Source organism: Nannospalax galili, unplaced genomic scaffold (assembly GCF_000622305.1).
Source record: "Nannospalax galili isolate Female #2095 unplaced genomic scaffold, S.galili_v1.0 scaffold695, whole genome shotgun sequence".
Lineage (NCBI taxonomy): Eukaryota > Metazoa > Chordata > Mammalia > Rodentia > Spalacidae > Nannospalax > Nannospalax galili.
The window spans coordinates 621215-642875 of record NW_008335601.1 but is presented as its reverse complement, the minus strand read 5'-3'; the positions used below and the strand labels follow the sequence as shown (position 1 = coordinate 642875).

The 21661-nt window shown below is 45.5% G+C and overlaps 1 protein-coding gene across 1 annotated transcript in view; it reads left to right on the top strand.

Moving 5' to 3' along the window:
• Window positions 1–21661, top strand: part of Osbpl10 (oxysterol binding protein like 10) — a 330111-nt gene that overhangs the window by 283458 nt on the left and 24992 nt on the right. Inside the window, exon 7 of the mRNA XM_008830466.2 lies at window positions 16063–16212. Within this exon, the coding sequence (XP_008828688.1) occupies window positions 16063–16212 (150 nt within the window). The remainder of the gene's footprint in view (window positions 1–16062; window positions 16213–21661) is intronic.

Genomic DNA, 21661 nt, shown 5'->3' with positions numbered 1-21661 from the left:
CTATAGCATGGAACTTAATAGGCAATCAAAAGTGCTTAGAAGGCACAATTACTTGACTGTCCTGGGGGCGGGGATTGATACAGGAAACATACTTATATTTGTTGTTTTTTTTTTAAAAAAAAACATTTTATTATTTTTAGTTTATGAGTATATTGCCTGCATGGGTATAAGTGCACCCATGTCATGCAATGCCTGCAGAGGTCAGAAGAGAACATCAGATCCCCTAGAACTGGAGTTATGGAAGGTTGTTAGCCCCCATGTGAGTCCTGGGAATCAAACCTGGGTTCTCTGTAAGAGCAGCAAGTGCTCTTGACTGCTGAGCTGTCTCTTTAGCTCCTACATTTATTCTTTTTAAAGCCTTTGTATACCAATGACACCACCCTATAGATAATGTCCTGTGGACTTTTAATTTAACAATATATGTAAGCTGTCCTCCCATGTTCACATGCAGAGGTAGTCTGTGACCGTGTGTAGGTGTGAAGCTATTCCCTTGGGCGACTGCTTACTGATTCATGGAGTTATGGCTCATGCTGAATTTAACCCTGAGTGATTTAACCAGACCGAGGAGAATTTATGGTGTCTAGTTTTTCCATTGCAATCTGTGTTCTGTGCATGCTTCTGTACACTTATGTAAATCTGTCTTACATGGAAAAACTTTCTCACAATAAACAATAAAATCACAATAAAATCATAAGTGAACAGCAAGCAACAAATATGGGAATTTGGTAAATTACCATGTTGTCCTCTGTGGTGAAATTGATGCTCCCCCAGCACTGTGTGAGGGCCTCTGTTGTCCTCCACCTTTGCTACTGGAGAAGGAATATCAGAACCAGGTGAGGCTCAGGCCTACAAGAAGCTTGGATAAGAGGACTGCTGAGAATTTGAGGCCAGGCTGGGTTTCAGTGAGACCTTTTCTAAAAATAAGACAAAAAATGTTGGGGTGCTGGAGAGATAGCTTAGTGGCTAAGAGTACTTGCTGCTCTTATAGAGAACCCAGGTTTGGTTCCCAGCACCCACATGGCAGCTAACAACCATCTGTAATTCCAGTTTCAGGGGATCTAACACCCTCTTCTGGCCTCCTTAGGCATTGTACAACATGGGTGCACTTATATCCATGCAGGCAAAACACTCATACCTGTAAAATTAAAGTAAATAAATGCATTTAAAAAAACAAAACAGAACAGGCATTTAAACAAAAAATGCCTCCCTCTGTAAAGCCTAATGTACACTGTCTTATTTTATTATCAGCTTTATTGTTTTTGTTTTTGAAACAGGGTCTCCCTGTAGCCCCAGCTGGCCTGGAACTCTCTGTGTAGACCAGGCTGGCCTCAAACTCACAAAGATCCACCTGCCTTTGCCTCCTGAGTGCTGGGATCAAAGGTGTGTGCCATCATGCCCAGCTTATTATCAGCTTTTTAAGGTGAGAAGCAGTATCTTGTTTTGAATTTCTATTTTGATAATTATGAAGTTAAGCCTGCTTTCACATATTTATTGTTTAACTTTCTTCAGTTTTTAACTCCTCCCCGCAGTATTGCAGATTGAACCATGGACCTCCTGCAGACGAGGTACAAGCCCCAGGTTTTGTCTTTAACGTTTCCTTTGTAGCTTGTGCACATCGCACATTTCTCCATTAGGTTGTATGTCACATTTCTGATTCATAGCTTTGTCTTTCTTTCTCTCTCTCTCTCTCTTTTTTTTTTTAGACATGGTCTCACTATGTAGCCCTAGCTGGCCTGGAACTCACTGTTTAGAACAGGCTGGCCTTGATTTCACAGAGATCCTTTCACCTCTGCCTACTGAGTACTGGAATCAAAGGCCTGTGCCACCATGCCTAGCACTTGATTGATGTTTTCTAAGGATTTTTAAATTGTTATTATTTAAATTTTGTATTTATTACTATTGTGTATGTTTATGATAGTGTCTGTATATGTCTGTATGTGTGTGCACTCATGCCATGGTGAAGGTGTGGAAGTCAGAGGGCAGTCTTCAGGAATCTGTCCTCTCCTTCCACCATGTGGGTCCAGTGTTTGAACTCAAGTGCTGAGGTTTGTAAGTTTGGTACTCTTACCTTCCTGCTGACACTCATCCTTGCTTGGAAGCAAATCTGGAATCAGAGACACAGTCTGCAGGTTCTGGTGTGACCCTTCTGTCCCCATTCAGGATCTGATGTTGCTAGTTTTTAATATAGTTTTGTGCAGTTTTCAAGTTAAAAAAAAAATAGTTTCTCTCTCTCTCTGTGTGTGTGTGTGTGTGTGTGTGTGTGTGTGTGTGTGCACGTGCATGTGTAACAGTGGTCAACCTTGGGTATCTTTCTTCAGGAACTGTCTATTTTTTGAATCAAGGCTTCTCACTGTCCTGGAGCTCACAGAATGGGCTAGGCTACCTGGTCAATGAGCCCCAGGGATCTACCTGTTTGTGCCTCCCCAGGGCTAGATTACAAACAGGTGTGCCATCTGGCTTTTTACATTGAATCTAGGGCTTGAACTCTGGCCCTCATGCTTGCACAACAAACACTCTACTGACCGAGCCACACCCTGCTCTGCAGCCTTTTTTACATGGGTTCTAGGAATTAAACTCAGGTCCTCATGCTTAGGTGGCAGTTTGCCAACTAAACTATCTCCCCAGCCCCTGAAACTAGTTTCTTTAAAGTGACACTCAATAACACAAGTTGAGTTCTTTTGGTTTTCAGAGACACTGAGTTATAGATGATCAAACAGAAATGTATATATTTCTTGATCATCATGTTGTAGGAATGGGAGGAATGGGAGTAGAGAATTCTGTCAAGATCTCTACCCAAGTAACAAAACACCAAACTTAGAGCGAGGCCTCATCCGGCCACTTCACACTGCAGAAGTAGAAGTCCTGTGTATCAGAGTAAACCAAACACACAAAACTACAACTGAATGTCCATGGCAATGGACCTGTCACATTGCAGTCACTTATTTTTCTAAGATTTTATTATTTATCCATTTACGTGTATGTCTGTTGTATGCACACTTGTGTTTGGGTGCCCACAGAGACCAGAAGGGGCTATCAGATCATCTGGAGCTAGAATTACAGGCAGTTGTAAGCTGCCCAATGTGGGTGCTGGGAACTAAATTCAGGCTCTTTCTCTGCAAGAGCAGCAAGCCCTCTTCACCACTGAGCCATCTCTCCATTCCCTGTATTACATTTAGACCTTACAACCCACAGTCTTCTTTCTGAGCCGAGTGTGATAATCCCACTTGGACCATTAATACTGTCACTGCATTTTGCTGGAATTACTGAGGATAATTACAACTGTCTCTCAGATTTCCCTTTGAAGCTGAGTGAAGCATTTGAGAGCGGGGCAAAGAAGAGCGGGGCAAAGAAGAGCGGGGAACGTGACAGCAGAGGACCTAGCAAGCCTCATTTGGGTTTTATGACAGTAGAATAACATGAAAAAATATGAATTGCTGCAATTACTCTCTTACATCCTTTATTCAATTCACATTTGAATATAAAGGGCAGAGAAACCTTTAATGTCCTCCATCACAGTGGCTGGAAAAATACTCACGTATAATACAAATTTAGAATCAGAGAAAATGCCTGCTATTTGAGCAGAACAGCATTGACTAAAACTTAGAGAGGTGAGATGTAATCGAGCGTTATTGGTGCTTCTCACTGTGGAATTAGGAGTTAGGGTTTCTTTTTTTTTTTTTTTTACAAAACATTAGAGCTAGGGGGCTGGAGAGAGACTCACTGGATAAAGGGCTTATTGTGCAAGCATGAGGACCTGAGTTCTGTTCCTCAGCGCCCATTTAAAAACTGGCTGTGACAGCATGTACCTGTAATCCTAGTGCTGGGCGGGTGGGGGGCCGAGACAGGCAGGTCCCAGGCTCCTTGGCCAACCAGACAGGCTGAAACATGAACTTCGGATTCTGTGATACCCTGTCTCGAAACAACGTAGGAACGATAGAGGAAGACACTGCAAGTCTACTTCTGGATTTCCTTGGTTTTTTAATGTTTCTGGAAACTTGGATGAGAAATTGGAGCACTTGGGAGATTGTGGTAGGAGGCTCACCAGAAGTTCCAGGCAGCTTGGGCTGCACAGTCAGTTCCAACCCAGCTAGGGTTACATAGCAAGACCCCATCTCAAGAAACAAGGAAGAGAGGGAGAGAGGAAAGGAAGGAAGTGAAAGAGTGAGGAAGAGAGGAGGGAGGGAAGGAGGAAGGAAGGAAGGAAGGAAGGAAGGAAGGAAGGAAGGAAGGAAGGAAGGAAGGAAGGAAAGACTGAGCACATTTGGTTTATAGGAGAGCAGTTTTTAAGAAAAGCACAGTCTAAAATCACCTGAGCTTTGAATTGTGTTTAAAATTCCTAGCTCTGGGGGCTGGAGAGATGGCTCAGCGGTTAAGAACACTTGCTGTTCATCCAAAGGTCTGGGTTCGATTCCCAGCAACCACATGGCAACCAACAACTGTCTTTAACTCCAGTTCCAGGGAATCCGACACCCTCTTCTGGCCTCTGTGGGCATTGCACACATGGTGCACCTACATACATGCAGACAAAACACTCATATAGATAATAAAATAAACAATAAAATACTTCAAAAATTAAAAATAAAATTCCCAGCTCTGCCTGTGGTGTTCAGTCCTCAGTTGGGTGGAAGGCAGGAGACAGTGATGAATCAGAGATCCCACCTCTTGAAGCAAAAATGGGATGAATTTACTTATTTTCCCTCTAAGGCTGGCCTGCTACAGAGTGTGTGTTATGTGGCCAGCTTGGTGACTGTTGCCTGCCTTGTGGCTCTGGGAGAACATTATCTGCTTGGGGTTCTTAATGCACTTTGCTTTTCCATTATTCACGATGCTATCCCTGTTTGCCTGAAGAACGGTAAATGCCTCTTGCTTTTAAAGACTTGCAAATCAAAACTACTGTATGGTTTTCGGGACTGCTGGTTATTTCCTTTGTACTGTCAAGCCCTTCTTCGATTTCCACTGGGAAAATCCGGTGGGGAATTTCAAGGTGAGAGGCAGAAAGGATGAAAATGAATGGCTAAAATGCACAGTGAAAACTGAGTGATCACCTGGCACAGCACGACTGAAAACACAATCTAGTCTCTCATGTCTAATCAAAGTGGATAGTTTTCTGCATCTGTTTTGGTGTTAAGTGAAATTTCCAGATTCTGGAATAACGTCAAGGAAACAACTTCCTTTTCTAACTTGGGAGTACTTGGGGGAAAGTGTCTGATTGTCTGATCCCCTTAGGATCTAGCCCAGAGCCAGATCCTCGCTGGGTGCTGAAACTGGGTGGTGATGCTCAGGACTGGCTTTGGACTGTCACCTCCACTGTGTTCTTCCCTGAGACCAGCTGCTAGGGAATCTGATGCTTTTTTTTTCTTTATTTTATTTTATGTGTATGAGTGTATTGCTTGCATGTATGTAAGTGCACCCATGCCATGCAGTGTTGCAGAGGCCAGAAGAAAGCATCGGATCCCCTGGAACTGGAGTTACAGGTTATTGTTTGGTGTCATGTGCATGCTGGTCCTCTGCAAGAGCAGCCAGTGCTTTTAACTGCTGAGCCATCTCTCCAGCCTGAGCCTCATACTTTTCTTTGCTGCTTTTCTCTGCTGTTCCTCCAGCTTCTGTGGTTGGGATGGTTAGAGCAGTGCATCTCAAACACTAGGGCACATCAGAGTTCCCTGGACAGCTCCTTCTAACACAGGCTCTCAGGGGTTTGGGGAGGAGTTGCTGTGCATTGAGTCTAGAGCTTGTTTTGCAAATTGGAAAGTTCTAAGATTGCACAATGATGCCAGGACAGTTCATAACACTGAAGTGTACACTTACAATGACAAGGATTTACTTATAAAGTGGTGTTTGTCAAAACTTGAGGTACTACACCCTGAATTCTGTGCATTGCACTAGGTACAAGCAATTATACCTCAGAAGAAAAGCAAAGAACAAACAATGCAGGATGTGCTCTAGCTCCAGAGGTTTGATTTCGTAGAATTAGAGTGGATTGACCCTCCCTTCCTTCCTTCCTTCCCTCCCTCCCTCCCCTCCCTCCCTTCCTTCCTTCCCTCCTTCCCTCCCTTTCTCCTCTCTAACCTTTCCTTCCTTCCTCCCAGCCTCCTTCCCTCTCTCCTCTGTAATGTAGGATCTCTTATAGCTCAGGGTGTCCTCAAATTTGCTGTAGCCTAGGATAAACTTGAACTCCTGATCCTCCTGCCTACACCTCCCAGGGTTCTGGGATTATAGGCACCACCACGCCCAACTTGGACTTTGCCTCTCTGTCGAATTCTCATGGTGTTGATGGGGTGGGTCTGGGGAGTCTTTAAGACGTGGCTAGCACCATGAATTGTGTTTAACTTTTACATACTTGTATTACATTTTTTAATTTATTGGGGGCCATGCTACAGCATGAATATGTGTGGATCAGTTCTCTCTTTCCACCATGTGGGTTCCAGGGATCAAACTCAAATGGTGAGGTTTGGGAGAGGTGCCTGCTGAGCCATCTTGCTGGCCCTTGTTGTTTATTTTTTATTTTTAAATTTTTTTTGTTTGTTTTGAGACAAGAGTCTCCCTATAGCTATAGCTGTCATGGAACTTGCTCTGTAGACTGGGCTGGCCATGAACTCACAGAGATCCACCTGGCTGGCCCTTATTTTTTTATTTGCTTTGGATATGTATGTGGTGTGTAGGCATGTATCCATACATATTCACATGTGTGTGGGTACACGTGTGCAGGTGGGGGTGGATGTTCGTGTGTGTGTGTGTGTGTGTGTGTGTGTGTGTGTGTATGTGCACGCCTGAAGTTAATATCAGGAGTTTTGCTTGATTGCACACCATTTTACTGAGGCAGGGTCTCTCACTAAACCTGGAGCGTGTGGATTCCAGCTAAGCGTACCGGTCAGCTTGCCCTTGGGCTCTCCTGTCCCCGCTTCTTTAATACTGGTATCACAGGCAACTCTAAGCCCACCTGACTTTTTACATGGATCCCCAGGGATCCAAACTCAGGTCCTCGTGCTTGTGTGGCAAGCACTTAACTGACTGAGCCATCTCCCTGGGTTATATTTATTTTTTGTGAGTTTATTTGGTAGATGGAATCAGAGCATTGCATATGCTAGGCAAATGTTCTTCCACTGAGCTACATGCTCCACTCTGATTTCATGTAAGTTCTATGAATCATATGTAGCTAGTTACTATTACATTAGACAGTGCAAACTATAGAGTAGCATGAGACGAGAGTATGGTTCTTTCTCAGAATCTTTGGGATGACTCCCGGACACCCACCCAGACATCGGAATCCACAGATGTTTCAGTCTCATGAAGTGAAGCCACACTTCCTCCCTTGCACTTTAAGTCACCTCAGGATTGTCTTTAATATCTAATATGTCGGCGCCACGCTGATAGCTGTTATACTGCATTTTTTAGGAAATAACGTGTTCCTTTGGCCTCCATTCTCACTAACATACATGTACATGCACACACACCCAAAACACACACACACACACACACACACACACACACACACACACACACACAACACACCCCACAATTTATTCTTTAAAACAAAGCTCCAAGCAAGAAGGTTAAAAGACATGAACAATACCAGTTCAGTGCAAAGTCTGCTTTGGAAGGGCCAACTCTTTGCTCCTTGAAGTAATGTTGGGAAGCCCTCGGCAAAACTTGGTCCTCAGAGGCACTCTCAATCCTGGACGCCCAAACCTTTCCCCTCTCCTGGGGCTGCTGCTAATGGCCTCTGTCTGCAGTAGAGTCTCTGCCTCCTGCATGTTAGCTGTCACTATCCCACAGCTACGGGACACTGGTCTCCCCATCCCACCTGGTGCTGCTGTGGCGTTTCCTCCTTTGGTTTTCTTTGCTCCTTCTTAATTGGCTCCTTTTTCCCTGTTCCCTTAGATCCCAGTTCCTGAGCAGCTATGAAATGAGACAGAAAATGCTTTTGTTTCTTACAAATGTCTCCCCCGCACCATTTACCTCAATCCTCTTGTAACTGTTCCTGATTATGTTTGCTGATGACATTGGCCCCCAAGTACCCCCTACACGCTCCCTCCCCAGGAGTGACTTCTTTCAACCTTCCAGGGTGTGTTTTATTGAAAATTAACCTTTCTGCAGGTTGGCCCGTTTGCTTGGGAAGAGCACCTGTCCTTCCAGTCTATGAGAGCCAAGTGTGGTAAATGTGTGTGTATGTGTGGTTAGCCCAAGAAAGCCAGCTCAGCCCCTCGCAAGGCAGCAGAAGGATTGTGATGTCAGCGCCAGCCAAATCAGTATCTCCGGATGGCAGTGAGGCCCAGCCTGCTGTGTGGACACACTGTCCTTACACCCGGCCAGCATAAGAGCTGACGCTTCCATCTGGGCTCCCATCGCAGCAGCCTCGTCATCAAACCTACCTCCACATGACAAGATAAGACCCCCCCAACACACAGTGGTGCCTTTCCAGGCATTGTGGGTCACCTGGCTTTGGAAACAGCTTCACACAGAGAAGTGTACATGAGTGGGAGCCTTCGACAGCTACCCTGCATCAGGGCAAAGGGGCCACAGCTGGGCAAGACCCAATAGAAGGCACCTCTTCAACATCTGCTTGCGGCATGCTACTGCCCAGCATGGGCAATCCTTCCACTCCACTGAGAGGCCTTCCACCTGCCAACCATGGCCTACTTTTGGGAAGCTAGACACAAGCACCAAAGAGATTCTTCCAGTGGAGAAATCTCACCTCCGATAAGGACAGTAGGTCACCAGAAGCAACTGTTTTTGCATTCTTATGACAAAACTATGCTCCTCTGTCCTTCAGGAAAACGGTTCTTCTAAGCATGTGATAGCGAACACCTCGCACTTGGTCTTCATGTGACTTTGGGGAGAACAAGGGACAAGGCAGTCTTCACACACCCCGTGATGTTATTGGCACAGGTGTAGGGTGGCCTGGGTCCTCACATGCCATGGTGCCAGTTTCTGTGGCATTTGATTGTTAGATGGGGTTCTCAGGATGGGAGACATGTATATTGGAGGATTCTGTGATGACTGTAGTAATTTGGTTAAATATGCTGTGAATAGAAAATGATTGATGATAAAGGAGACTAAGTCCTTGGATTAGATGGATTCTGTAAATGTTGTCAAGGATAATAAAATGGTCTTACTAAAACTGAAAAAAAAAAATGAAGCCAGGTGATGGGGCAGGCCTATAATTCCAGCTCTTGGGAGGTGGAGGCTAGAAAATTAAGAGTTTAAAATTGGTCTCAGCTACATAGTGAGCTTGAGGCCAGCCTGGGCTACATGAGACTTTATCTCAAAAGGCCAAAATGACAACAACAAAAGGATTCAGTCATGGTTCCTGGGCCCTTGTATCTCTTACCCACACTCAAGCCCCTCTGCGACTGTTATGGACATTCACGTGTTTCTTTTTTTAATTTTATTTATTATTTTTATTTTATGTGTATGCATGTATTGCCTGCATGTAGGTAAGTGCACACATGTTGTGCAATGCCCGTGGAGGTCAGAAGAGGCTGTTGGATGCCCTGGAACTGGAGTTACGGACAGTTGTTAGCTGACGTGAGTGCTGGGATTTGAACCCGGGTCTTCTGCAAGAACAGTCAGTGTTCTTAACCACTGAGCCATCTCTCCAGCCCCTCATGTGTTTCTTTAAATTCCTCTCCTTTGTCAGGCTCCCATTCAGCCACTACTCTAGTTTCCCCAATACCTGGGGCTCAGCCCCTTGCTCTTATTTTTCTTGGAACTCTCACTTGCTGGCTCTCCAGTTTCTGTTGACCCCCAGCTCCTGTAGAGAAAGGCTGTCTGTTTGGACAGCCTGCAGTCCTTATGTCACATGACTACATGCTCTGTGGCTGCCTTGAGAAATAAGTTGTAAGCGAGGAGATAGTCCTGGTTCATCCTTTGCTCTGTTGCTGTTCCTCTGTCATCTCTCTCATTCAAGGAGACAAGGGTGGTCCTTCCCTACCACCCACCTTTCTGTGACCCTCAGAATTCCCTCAGAATTCTCTTTGAGGCTGGGAGGGGTTCGAGATAGATTTGGGGGGGTGATGCTAGACTTCAAAACTGATAGCACTGCAATATGCTTGCTGCTAGAAGGGAATTTGACTGTTCATTTTCTCGCTGCCTTAACTGTCTGTTCTTGGCATGTGGATTTCCAGGGCAGTATCTGATCTTGTGAGGTCTGTGTTAAGATTATCTATTGTAAGCTGGGGATATGGTTCAGATGTTGGAGTGCCTGCTTAGCATGGACGAGGTCCTGAATTCATCCCCAGTGCCACATAAACCAGGCATAGTGGCGCACACCTGTAATCTCAGCATGCAGGATGTTTCTGGAAGCCTGAGGATCAGATGTTCAACTGTCATCCTTGGCTATATAGAGAGTTCAAGGTCAGCCTGAACAGGGAGACTAGCCTGTAATATAGGACTTTGGCATACTTAGACACCCTTGTCAAAAAGCTAGATGCTAAACCAGATAGTTCTTTACCATAGTGCCTCAAAGTAAACCCCTGGAGTTAAGACATTTGGCTACCAGGCAGGTACAGATAAAGGGGAGTCAGTTCAAATTTCTGGCATTGACCTCATCTTATGAGGAACAGGTCTTTTATAGAAGCTCCCGTGAGGTTTCTGAGAAAGGAAGATGGGGAAGGGTGGAGGGCGTCTGAGGAAGGGAAGGCAGGAAGCCCCTAGAAAGAGAATTCAGTGTGCTAATGAGGGAAAGAGCCTCCTGCCTCAGGGAAGTACATGGATGTCTGTTTTGTGGGTTTTCCTGGAACTGACCCAAATTGTAGTTAAGTTGCATCTGTGTGTTGAATAAAACAGATTAGAGTTGCAGTCTTGCTTGGAATTTGCATGTGTGGAAGAATGGAGACTTTTGTTCAAAATCAGAAATGAGAGCAATGTTCTCAGTGAGAGGGCTGTCGAGCCCTTGCAACCCAGCACAAGGCACAGGTGCCCTCCAGCCATGGCTGCTGGTGAGAGGTTCGTGGATCCACTCCTCACTGCTGCATAGGAAGTGGAGGGTGAGTCCCAGCTGCAAATGCTTCAGCTGCCTTCAGTTGGACCTTTCCCAGTCAAGAGCCATCTCATACAAGGTCTCACTGTTGATCCTCCAGGGGCTGAGGTCAGTCAAGGGGCAGAGACTCTCTGTCACTTCTGAGATCTCTCCAGAAAACTGGCCAGGCACATGTGTGTGTGGAGGGGTATGTACAGGTCTATATGTGAATATGAGTGCATATGTTTATGCACACGTGTGAGGAGACCAGGGTATAACCTCAGGTGTCTTTCCTGAAAAACACTGTCCATCTTGTCTTTTGAGACAGGGTCTCTTATTGGCCTGGAACTCGCCAATCAGGCAAGGTTGGCTGGCCAGCAAACCTGGGGATCCTCTTGACTTTGTCTCCCCAGCACTGAGATTACAAGTGTGTGCTGCTGTGCCTTCCTTTTCACATGGGTTTTGAGGATTTGAACTTGGGTCCGCACGCTTGCACAGGAAGCACCTTGCTGACTGAATTCTCTCTCCAGTTCCCTGACTAGGTACATTTTTTTCGCCTTGAATTTCAAGGATGGTGTTAGATATTCTAAAGACAGTTTATGGGGTCTAGGCTAAGACTCTGTGTGTGTGTGTGTGTGTGTGTGTGTGTGTGTGTGTGCAGAGGCCACAAGAAGACTTGGGTGTCCTCATCACTCTCTGCCTTACTCCTTTGAGGCAGGGTCTCTCCCTGAACCTGGAGCTCATGAGCAAGCCTCAGCAATCCTCTAGTCTCTGCTCCTCTTAGTGCTGGGGTTGCAGGTGTGCATAGGACCTTGCCTGCCTTGTTATGTGGGTGTTAACTGCTGAATCATATCTCTACACCCCCCCCCACTTTAGGGGGACAAGGTCTCATGTATCCCAGACTAGCCTCCAGCTTATTATATAGCTAGGATGATGCTGAACTTCTGATTCCCCTACTTCTACCTCCCGAGTGTACCAGGGCTTTGTGCATGCTAGGCAAGCACTCTATCAACTGACCTCCCTCTCCAGCCCTACAGACCAAGGACTCTTGCTGTGGGTACCATTAGGCCACCAGAGAAGGTCCCTAAACCTCAGCCTGTCCATCAGACCTTTTATCATTCATCAAATTTTCACCCATCTTTCCCCACATTCTTAACAGGCCTGAGTCACATTGATACGCATAGCACCATATGTTCTGTGCTTGTCTGGTAGAAATATTGAGTCATAATTTTTGTTTTTATTAAAAACCTCATTTTTCCAAAGCCTACTTCTCTTTAAACATATTTTAATTCTATTTGCTCTTCAAGCTTGTGTACATTTTTGTGACTGGATTGGCTCATTCGTAAGGATCCCTGGGGGAGAAGCCCTGAACATTCTTCTTGTGTAAGTCATGTTAATATATTCAGTTTACGAACCCGTTCCTGACATCTGTGTTTTTCCTGAGATGGGAAAACTCTCTTCTGCTCCCTTGGAGTCCTGTGAGCCCATTGACATTGCTTTGTAGGTGAAAATAAAAGATTGTGAGTGCACAAAGGCACCCAGGAGAGAAGCAGCAGCTGCCGCAGAGGGAGGACAGAGAATGGATGAGCCCATTGCTTGGCTGTGGAGAGTGATATTTAGATCATATGGCAGTTGTTAATACCTTTGGGGGGGGTTGTTTGTTTTGTTTTCTTAAATGTGTATGTTTTGCCTGCATGTATGTGTACCACATGTGTGCAATACCCATGGAGACCAGAAGAGGGCATTAGATCCCCTGGAATTATAGACAGTTGATAACTGCCATGGGTGCTAGGAAGCAAACCTGAGTCCTTTGCAAGTGCTCTTAATCACTGAGGCAACTCTTTTGTTTCCTAAGATAATGTCTCATATAGTCCAGGCTGGCCTTAAACTTTGCTAAGTAGCCAAGGAGGATCTTGAACTTTGATCCTCCTGCCTCTACCTCCCAAGTGTTAAGATTATACATGTGCACCACCACACCTGGTTGATGCAGTGGTAGGGATCAAACCCAGGGGTTTGTACATGCTAGGCAAGCAATCTACCAACTGAACTGTATCTATAACTTAGTTAGTTAACAGTATCTTCAAATTCCATGTCAGAAAAGCAGAATTTGAAAACTCTTGCCTTGCAAAAGAAAGATTTTGAGCCTTTAACTTCCATGTACAACCTGCGGCTTCAAAGCCTCCATTCCCCGTGGTGCCTATGAGCAGTGGATACTTTGTGGACACTAACAGATTGTGTTCACATTGTCAGTTAACCTGAGTGTGTCCTATTTGTCTCCTTATACCCCAAATATGAACCTGGGAGGGGCCATATAGGGAGGGTAGCTTGCCTTTTGTGCAGAGGGATTGAACCCCAGGTGGGTGGAACCACACACCCTGTAAAATACTATCAATGTTAATAAGTGAAACTGTACGTGTGTGTGTGTGTGTGCGTGTGTGTGTGTGTGTGTGTGTGTTTGAGACAAGGCCTCACTCTGTAGCTTGACTGACTTTAAACTCATGGCAAGCCTCCAGCCTCAGCCTCCTAAGTACTGGGATTACAGGTGTGAGCTACCATCCCCTGCTTCTTTTGGTCTTTAAAAAAACTGCTTTTACCCTTGTGGTTGGATAGATTTGTTTATAATTCATTCTGTTACTATTATGATGACTACTATAGTACTATTAATAATAATAATAATAATAATAATAATAATAAATAATAATAATAATAAAGCAAGTTCTCAAAAGCTGTGAGAGACAGCAAATGGTGGTGGGTCCTTGTCTGAAGTTAGGGAAAGTTTGCTAAGGCTCAGTGTCAGCCATGGGGTGACACTGGCTCCCCATGGCTCTTCTTTCCTCACAGCACATCACACCACCCCAGGAGCTCTGGCCACCATTCTCCCAGGATGAGTCCATCCTGGGTCCTGTGCACCAAACTTCATTCTTTCCATTGCTGCTTGTGTGTTGAGTGAATTCAGATCCCACCCAAGGAGTGGCACAGGGGTTTCTGGTGTGGAACTGAACTGGGAGGGGCTATAAATGTTTGTATTGTTCTCAGTGTTTGGTGGCAAGATCTTGCAGAAGACCTTTTGGCCACTCAAGTCAAGGACAGGCCGGGTTTAACTTTCAAGTAGACTGGACCGCACAGGAATATGTGTGTGGTTGTGAACAAGTACGTCCCAGTGAGTGTGGTAGTGGATGGGAAAGATGAAGATCTCCCTGTGCTGTTGGCTTGTGGGCCAATGGGAAGTTCATCTTCAGAAGCAAGGGCGGTTTGTTTCATAGAGTGGTGGCACTCACCACTGCTGGGTGCTTAGCTCCCAGTCACAGCTTTCTGACAGCAGCAGATGGCCGGTAGTTCAGGACCATCTTTAACCTTCAGCTCCATCAATTTTGGTTAATTTCTGTCATTTTCCTCCTAAAGCAAGATGCCCAGGTGCACCCCTCCCCTTTCTCCAGCTGCCTTTGGGACTCTGCACACACACACACACACACACACACACACACACACACAGAGGTACCTGTTCCCTGAGTACTTCAAAGGGAGTAACACTGTAGTTCCCTTGACCCTGGGAGGGATGTGTGTCCTAGCTGAGTGACTTCAGCTGGGTCAGATTGGAAATTCAAGGGGTGACCTGAGCACCCATGGGACACTGGCCTGCAACCCAGAGGAGGGAGCGAGGGAAAGCAGAGGAAGGTGATTATAAAGGTGGCCCTGTGAACTCCAGCCTTATCTGCTCAACCACCACACCACAGCAGAAAGGGCATGTGTCAGTGAGGTGAAGCTAGGGCATGGGGGTGTGCACCCTCAAGCTCCTGACTGTAAACTAGGTTCCCTGTGTACAAACCCAGAAACCCTTACTTTCTATTCCTCTCCTGAGTGTTTTTGCTAGCACAGAGCAAATGAGTGCACCTTGATCGTTCTGAATGTTCTACCCAAGCAGCTTACCAGTACTGTCCTATAACACGCATGAGGAGGAGGCTGGCTTTGCTGAGGCCTCCCCCTGGCTTATTTAGAGGAAATGAAGGACCACTTGAGGGATGTCTATGGAAAATTCAATTTGAATTGAAATTTTAAAATACCCACTGATACCCTGTGTGTGTTAGGAGTATATTTAGATGTAAGAGGTTTCTGTCTAATAAGGTTAATAAATCATTGGAACTTGCAAGGACATGTGGGCAAATCTATGTCTTTTTATACTTAATATGTTTTGAATTCTTGCATTTCTGTGTAATAAGCTCAATATGTCTAATCTGTCAATCATAACTGGACACAAATGTACAACGTTTGAAGAGTGTTTCTGCTAACAGACAGTAATTTTAATCACTCAGGAGAATCTAACTTCTAGTTATAAACAAAAACTTATATTACGTATAAAGTGTACTGGCTGTGTAAGTTCATAGGCTGTTCAGCAGTAGGCAAGACTGGGGGTTCATATCTGTGCAGTTTGTGTGCTGGCAGGGGTGCCCAGCCATTTGGCATTATGTGTGACACAGTGTTGTCATGTACAAAGTTCACATTCAGAGCTCTGTAAATAAGTTACAAAAAAAGAAAAAAGAAAAATCATGGGCCAGTGAAATGACTCGGGTAAAGGTGATTACTGCTAGGCCCGATTACCTGATTCTGTTCCCGGATCCCACGTGGTGCACAAAAGTGCCAGCTCCTGCACCTTGCCCTCTGACCTCCACACACACACCATGGCATGTGCACACACAGACACACATGCACAAACAAACATAGAATATCTTTTTTAATCACAAAACATTATGTTTTCAGGAAGTTTATGATTTGCGTAGCTGTTCTTGCCTGCAAGTTGGACATACCCGATAGTTTACTAAAAGGCATACATGCTTTTTGTTTGCTTATTTTGTAAGTCAAAGACAGTCCTTCAGCCAGGAGGACTATCAGAGATGAAGGGTGGGTGACAAGAGACATGCAGGGCCTGTGGGCACGGGGCCTGACCTCTAGGAGGCTGAGCCTCTACCTGGCCAAGGGAGTACTATGCAGAGACATGTCCTGCGAACAGCGGAGGGTTTGTGAGTCATTGATGGCTAAGCATCCAGCTAAACTATGTGTCTAATTTCTGACAGAACTGATGATCATTTTCAATGGTGATTTCATTTTAGCCAAACTCAGGCCCTGAACTGGTTTTGTCTGAAGATGAACAAAGTGACAATGAAGATAAGGAAGAGACAGACTTGGGCGTCATGGAGGATCAGCGCAGTATAATCCTTCACCTCATCTCGCAACTCAAACTTGGAATGGATTTAACTAAGGTGAGTTGAAGGGTGGTCCCCGTCATCGGGGCTGTCTCCGTCCTTAGTCCTTTTCCGTTCACTCTTCACTGTGAGGAAGCGGGGAAGGCAGAGTGGAGAAAGTCCAGCACTGATTTCTAGTGCTGGTATTTCAGGAGTATCTGGAGATCTTACACATGTACATACCATATACACACCTCACATCTCACACACACACATCTCTCACACACATACCACATATAGGCACACTCACACCACACACATACCTCATACCACATACACACACAAATATACACACCGCACACAGACACCTTACACCACATACACAAACACATATAAACACACCACATATACACCACACAGACATCTTATACCACACATACACACATAATTACCTCACACCTCACAGACACTTCACACCACAGACACCTTATACCACACATATACAGATACACATACACAGATACCTCAAATACCATACACATGCATACACACAGAGAGATAACACACACACATATAAAAGCACTTCACAACATACACAGACACCTCACATAATGCACATACAAACACCTCACACCACATAGACAGACACCTCATACAGACACATATACACAGACACCTCACAACACAGACATACACAGATACCTTATGTGCCACACATAGACACAGATACACACAGAGACTTCTCATACCACATACATACACACAGGCATAAATACCTCACGCCACACACACAGACACACCTCACACCACACACAGACATAGACACCTTACTACACACTACACACACAAACATCACTATACACAGACACCCTGGCATACACACAGACATCTCAGACCATACATATACACACAGAAGGTCCCCTGATAGAGCTGAGGCTGGACTTGAATTCCTGATCTTCCTGCCTCAGTCTCCTGAGTACTGGGATTACAGGTGAGTACCACCACTCCACCACTTCTGGCTTTCACTCTTTCCTTCCTTCCCTCCCTGCTGTCTGAAAAGAAGGGTGTTAGAGCATGGTTGCTGGTCACTTGGCATGGTGACCCATCACTTGGAGATAACAGGGAGAGACAGAGAAGACAGGGGTTCAAAGATAACCAATAACCTTCTTTTTGATACTTCGTGAGTTTTTTTTTGTTTTGATTTGTTTTTTTGAGAAAAGATCTCATGTAGTCAAGGTTGCTCTTGAACTTGCTACCTAGCTAAGGATGACCTTGAGCTCCTGATCCTTCAACCTCCATCTCCCAAAATGCTAAGATTATACATGTACATCATCGCACCCAGCTCTATTTTGTTTTGGTTTTGTGTTTTGAATTTTTGGTTTTTCTGAGACAGTCTCCCTGTACACCAGCTGGCCTGTAACTTGCTGGGCAGATCAGCCTCAGGCCTCAATCTCACAGAGATCGTCTGCCTCTGCCTCTTAAGTGCTGAGATTAAAGGTATGTCAGCCACACCTGGCTTCATTTTGTTTTTCAAAGGAACAAGGCTGGCCTCATCTCACTTTGTAGCCAAGGATAACCTTGATTTCTGATCCTACTGCCTCCACCTCCTGAGTGCTGGCATTGCAGGCCTGTCCTGCCGTGCTTGTTTTTTAGCCTGAGTAGACAGGACCCCACTGTCCACAGGCTTCAGACAGAGGCGAGCCCCCAACAGCTGTACTCTGGAGGGACCTGGGGGACCCTCCCAACACACAGGCCTTAGCTGCCAGAGGCACCGACCCCAGCCCCGCCAGGCCACGGACCCTGAGGGGGCAGTGTCACCCTCCCGCCCACTCCCCGTGGGTGACGCTTGCCAGGCAGACCTTACTCACTCAAGTGTCTACTGTACCCCAAGCTGCCCAGTCTTTTTTTATGTGTACACATGTATTGCCTGCATTTAGATAGGGGCACCCGTGTTGTGCAATGCCTGCGGAGGACAGAAGAGGCTGTCGGATCCCCTGGGACTGGAGTTAGGACAGTTGTTAGCTGCCATGTGGGTGCTAGGATTTGAACCTGGTCTTCTGCAAGAACAACCAGTGTTCTTAACTGCTGAGCCATCTCTCCAGCCCCCTGCCATGCTTGTTTTTATGTAGTTCTGTGGATCAAACCCAGGGCTTTATGCATTTGAGGCAAGCACTCTACCACTGAGCTATATCCCCAGCTCAGAAGCTTGGCTTGAAATGTCTTTATGGGTCTGAACAAAAGTATGTCTTGTTAGTCTCTGGGAGACTGTGCGTCTCTAACTGGCCCACCCCTCGCTTCTCCTGCAGTGCATGGCTGTTCCCTGCCTTTCCATTAAGGAAGGCCTACGCTCCTTCCTGTTCCTCCTGTAATTTCAATCTTCTAGGTGAATAATTGTTACTATTTTTCTGCTAAAAAATGCTTGGCTTTTTAAAGGCTGCCTATCTTTTGTCCTTGGAGATGACGTAGACCCTGAGATGGTACTTGAGTTAATGCTGATGGTATGTGGGTGGTAAGGTCCCTGAGTGCCATCTAAAAATCGCAGTGTTTCCAAATTGTGGATCGCGACCCATCAGTGGGCTGTAAAACCAATTTAGTGGGTCAGACAGACTATAATTTCTAAAATGTGAAATATGATAGAAAATTTCAGAGTCCGTTACACATGAAGCCTTTATCTCAGTTCTATTGTGCTGGGTCACAGTGTAAAGTGTTCTCGTGGCTGATCAGAGTTTTAGAAGCATTTGTAAAACCCGGGGCCAGAATTGTGGATGATAGGAGAGACTAAGAAAATGAAATTGCTCAGGTCAGATATGGAGGAATGAAAAGGAAAACCATCAAGGGAACTACCTGATGGCAAGGTGGCCGTCCAAGAAACTCTATGTTACGGCTCTTGTCTTAAAATAAGTCATTAGAACTGTGCATTTTGCATTATTATTTCATTAAGTTGTAGTTGCATTTCCAGAGGCATGGTTTAATTCCAAACAGCAAACACTGCATTTATCCAATGCCCCATGGGTTACCTGGAAGAAAACTGTCCCCAGCCTAGAATGTATTAGCATGTACACTACCAATAAGAAGCCATTATGAAGAAACCATGGGGAGGGCTGACAAGTTGGCTCAGTGGGTAATGACACTTGCTGCCAAGCCCGATATGACCTGTGTTCAATCCCTGGGACCCACATGGTGGAAAGAGAGAACTGAATCCTGCAGGCTGTCCTCTGATTTCTACAGGTGTGCTTAAGTGCATGCGCAAGTACAAAGTGAATAAACTGGGAAAAAAGAAACCAAAGGGGAATCTGACAAACTGAAATATCTTGAGAGGAAGAGCCTTCTGTGACTACAAGAGGCGATTTCTTGCTTCCATACCTTGCACTGTAAAAAGGCTAGTAGCGTTCTTTCAGAACTGTCTCTTTGCTTCTGGCTCCTGCCCTGGTCATTAAGCTTTATACTGACAAGGAAGAAGGACGGGTTTCTATGTAGTTGGTCAGGGAGGGATGTGCAAGGCAGCCATCAGCATGAGCGTGTTCATTCATTGAGCACTCGTCTGTTGAGCCAGGGCTCAACATGCCAGGGCTGGTTCTAACAGTGGGCTTGCAGCAGTCAGGTTGATGATCAAGATTAACCATCAGAATTTGTATCCTGATGGATGCCTGCCAAAGACCCTCTGCTGCATGGAAGGAAGTAAGGCTGCCAGAGGGTGGTGGGCAGGACCTGGTCTACCGTGGTGGGCCTGGTTAGAGCAGGGCCTACCACTTGCAGGGGAGGCTACAAGTCACTACAGAGCTGTTTATAACCAAATGGACTCCTCTGGGATATAACATAAGTTCACATGTTAGATTGAGGGGAATCTTCTAGAACAGTGAGTTGGGGGAGGGGCAGTGCTTTCAGAGGATGTTAAGTGGTTCCAGAGACTAGGCAGGAGCTTGAGACGAGATTGTGATTTTAAAAGCACAAGGCAGAGTGTGCTTTTTGGATGGCTTGTTTGGATGGTGAGGTTCTTAACTCTAAAGATGCCCAGTCCATACCTCACAAACAAAGAATGTATCAGAGCTAGAATTATATGCCTGTAATTCTAGCATGAGGGAGGTGGTGGTAGGAAGAGAACAGCCTGTACAAAAACCAAAACAAAACAAAAACGTGGTGGGCAAGATTCACAGCTTAACAGAGAGGCCAGATGACATAATGAAGTTTCTATTCACTCCAAACTCTTTCTTTTCAGCAAAATATGCTAATGAACGCCTTTCATAATAGGCCAGGCACCTTAAAATGGGTATGAAGGGATTCAGCACCTTAGGGAAAGGTAAGTCAGGAAGCAAGGCTGGGGGGTGGGGGGCTGGGGAGATAGCTCAGTCACTAAAGAACGTGCCTTGCAAGCATAAGGAAGGACCTGAGTTTGAGCCTTAGAAACCTGAGTTTTAGAAACTATGGGCATGGTTACATGAGTATGTAATCCCAGAGCTGGGGAGGCAGAAATGGGTGGATCCCTCATGCTTGCTGTCAGCCAGCCTAGTTATTTGGCAAGCTCCAGGGCAGTGAGAAACCCTGTCTCAAAAAACAATGTGGATGATGCCAGAGGAAGAATATTCAGTGTTGTCCTCTGGCTTCCGTGTGTACCCACATACACGTATACACCTGCACACACATGAATGCACACACACCAAAAAGAAAAAGGAGGAGGAGGAGGAAGAAGGGGAGGTTTTTTTTTTTGTTTGTTTTGGTTTTTTTTTTTGTCTTTTTGAGACAGGGTCTCCCTGAAGTCCCAGCTGGCCTGGAACTCACTAGGTAGACCAGGGTGGCCTTGAGCTCACAGAGATCTGCCTGCCTCTGCCTCCTGAGTGCTAGGATTAAAAGTGTGCACCACCACCCCTGTCTTAATCTTCATTTTGTAAAGTTCCCTGGCTTTCTAAAAGTTCATAAATGAACCTTAGTGGGTGGCTCCTGGGCTCCTGTGCTTGCTAGACTGGTGCTGGGTGTTCACTGATCTGAAAATAAAGCATCACCTACATGGCTCCTGAGGTTGTTAACTGATGGGTCTTTGAGGAAAATTGCACCTGTTCCCAGCATCTTTCATAGGAACCTGGCATGCTCCCCATTGGAGCGGGGACTGTCATTCCTTCTGGGTGATCATTTATTTTGGATTTCTAACAGCCCAAACCTAAGATTAGTTGTTTAGTTCTAGATTGATACAACCCTCAATGTAATTAATCGTCCTCTGAGCCCCTAGCACAGGTCTCCTTTTTTTTTTTTTTTTTTTTTATCTTGAACTTCCCCCAGCGTAGTTCATTGTCTTAATTATGTTAATGGAAGAAAAGGCAGTTTCTTGATAAATCTGCAGCCATGCTGCCAGGCCACTTAGATGCCATCAGTCTGAACAGCTGGGCAATCACTCATTCTCTGTTGGAGGCAGGCAGTCCAATTAGTACTCAGAACTTCTTGGCTTCATATACACAGTCTCCACCGCCTAGAAGCAAATGATGAAGTGGTGTATTTAGAAATGCACCCTGAAAAGGAGGAAGAAGGGGCTTGGAGA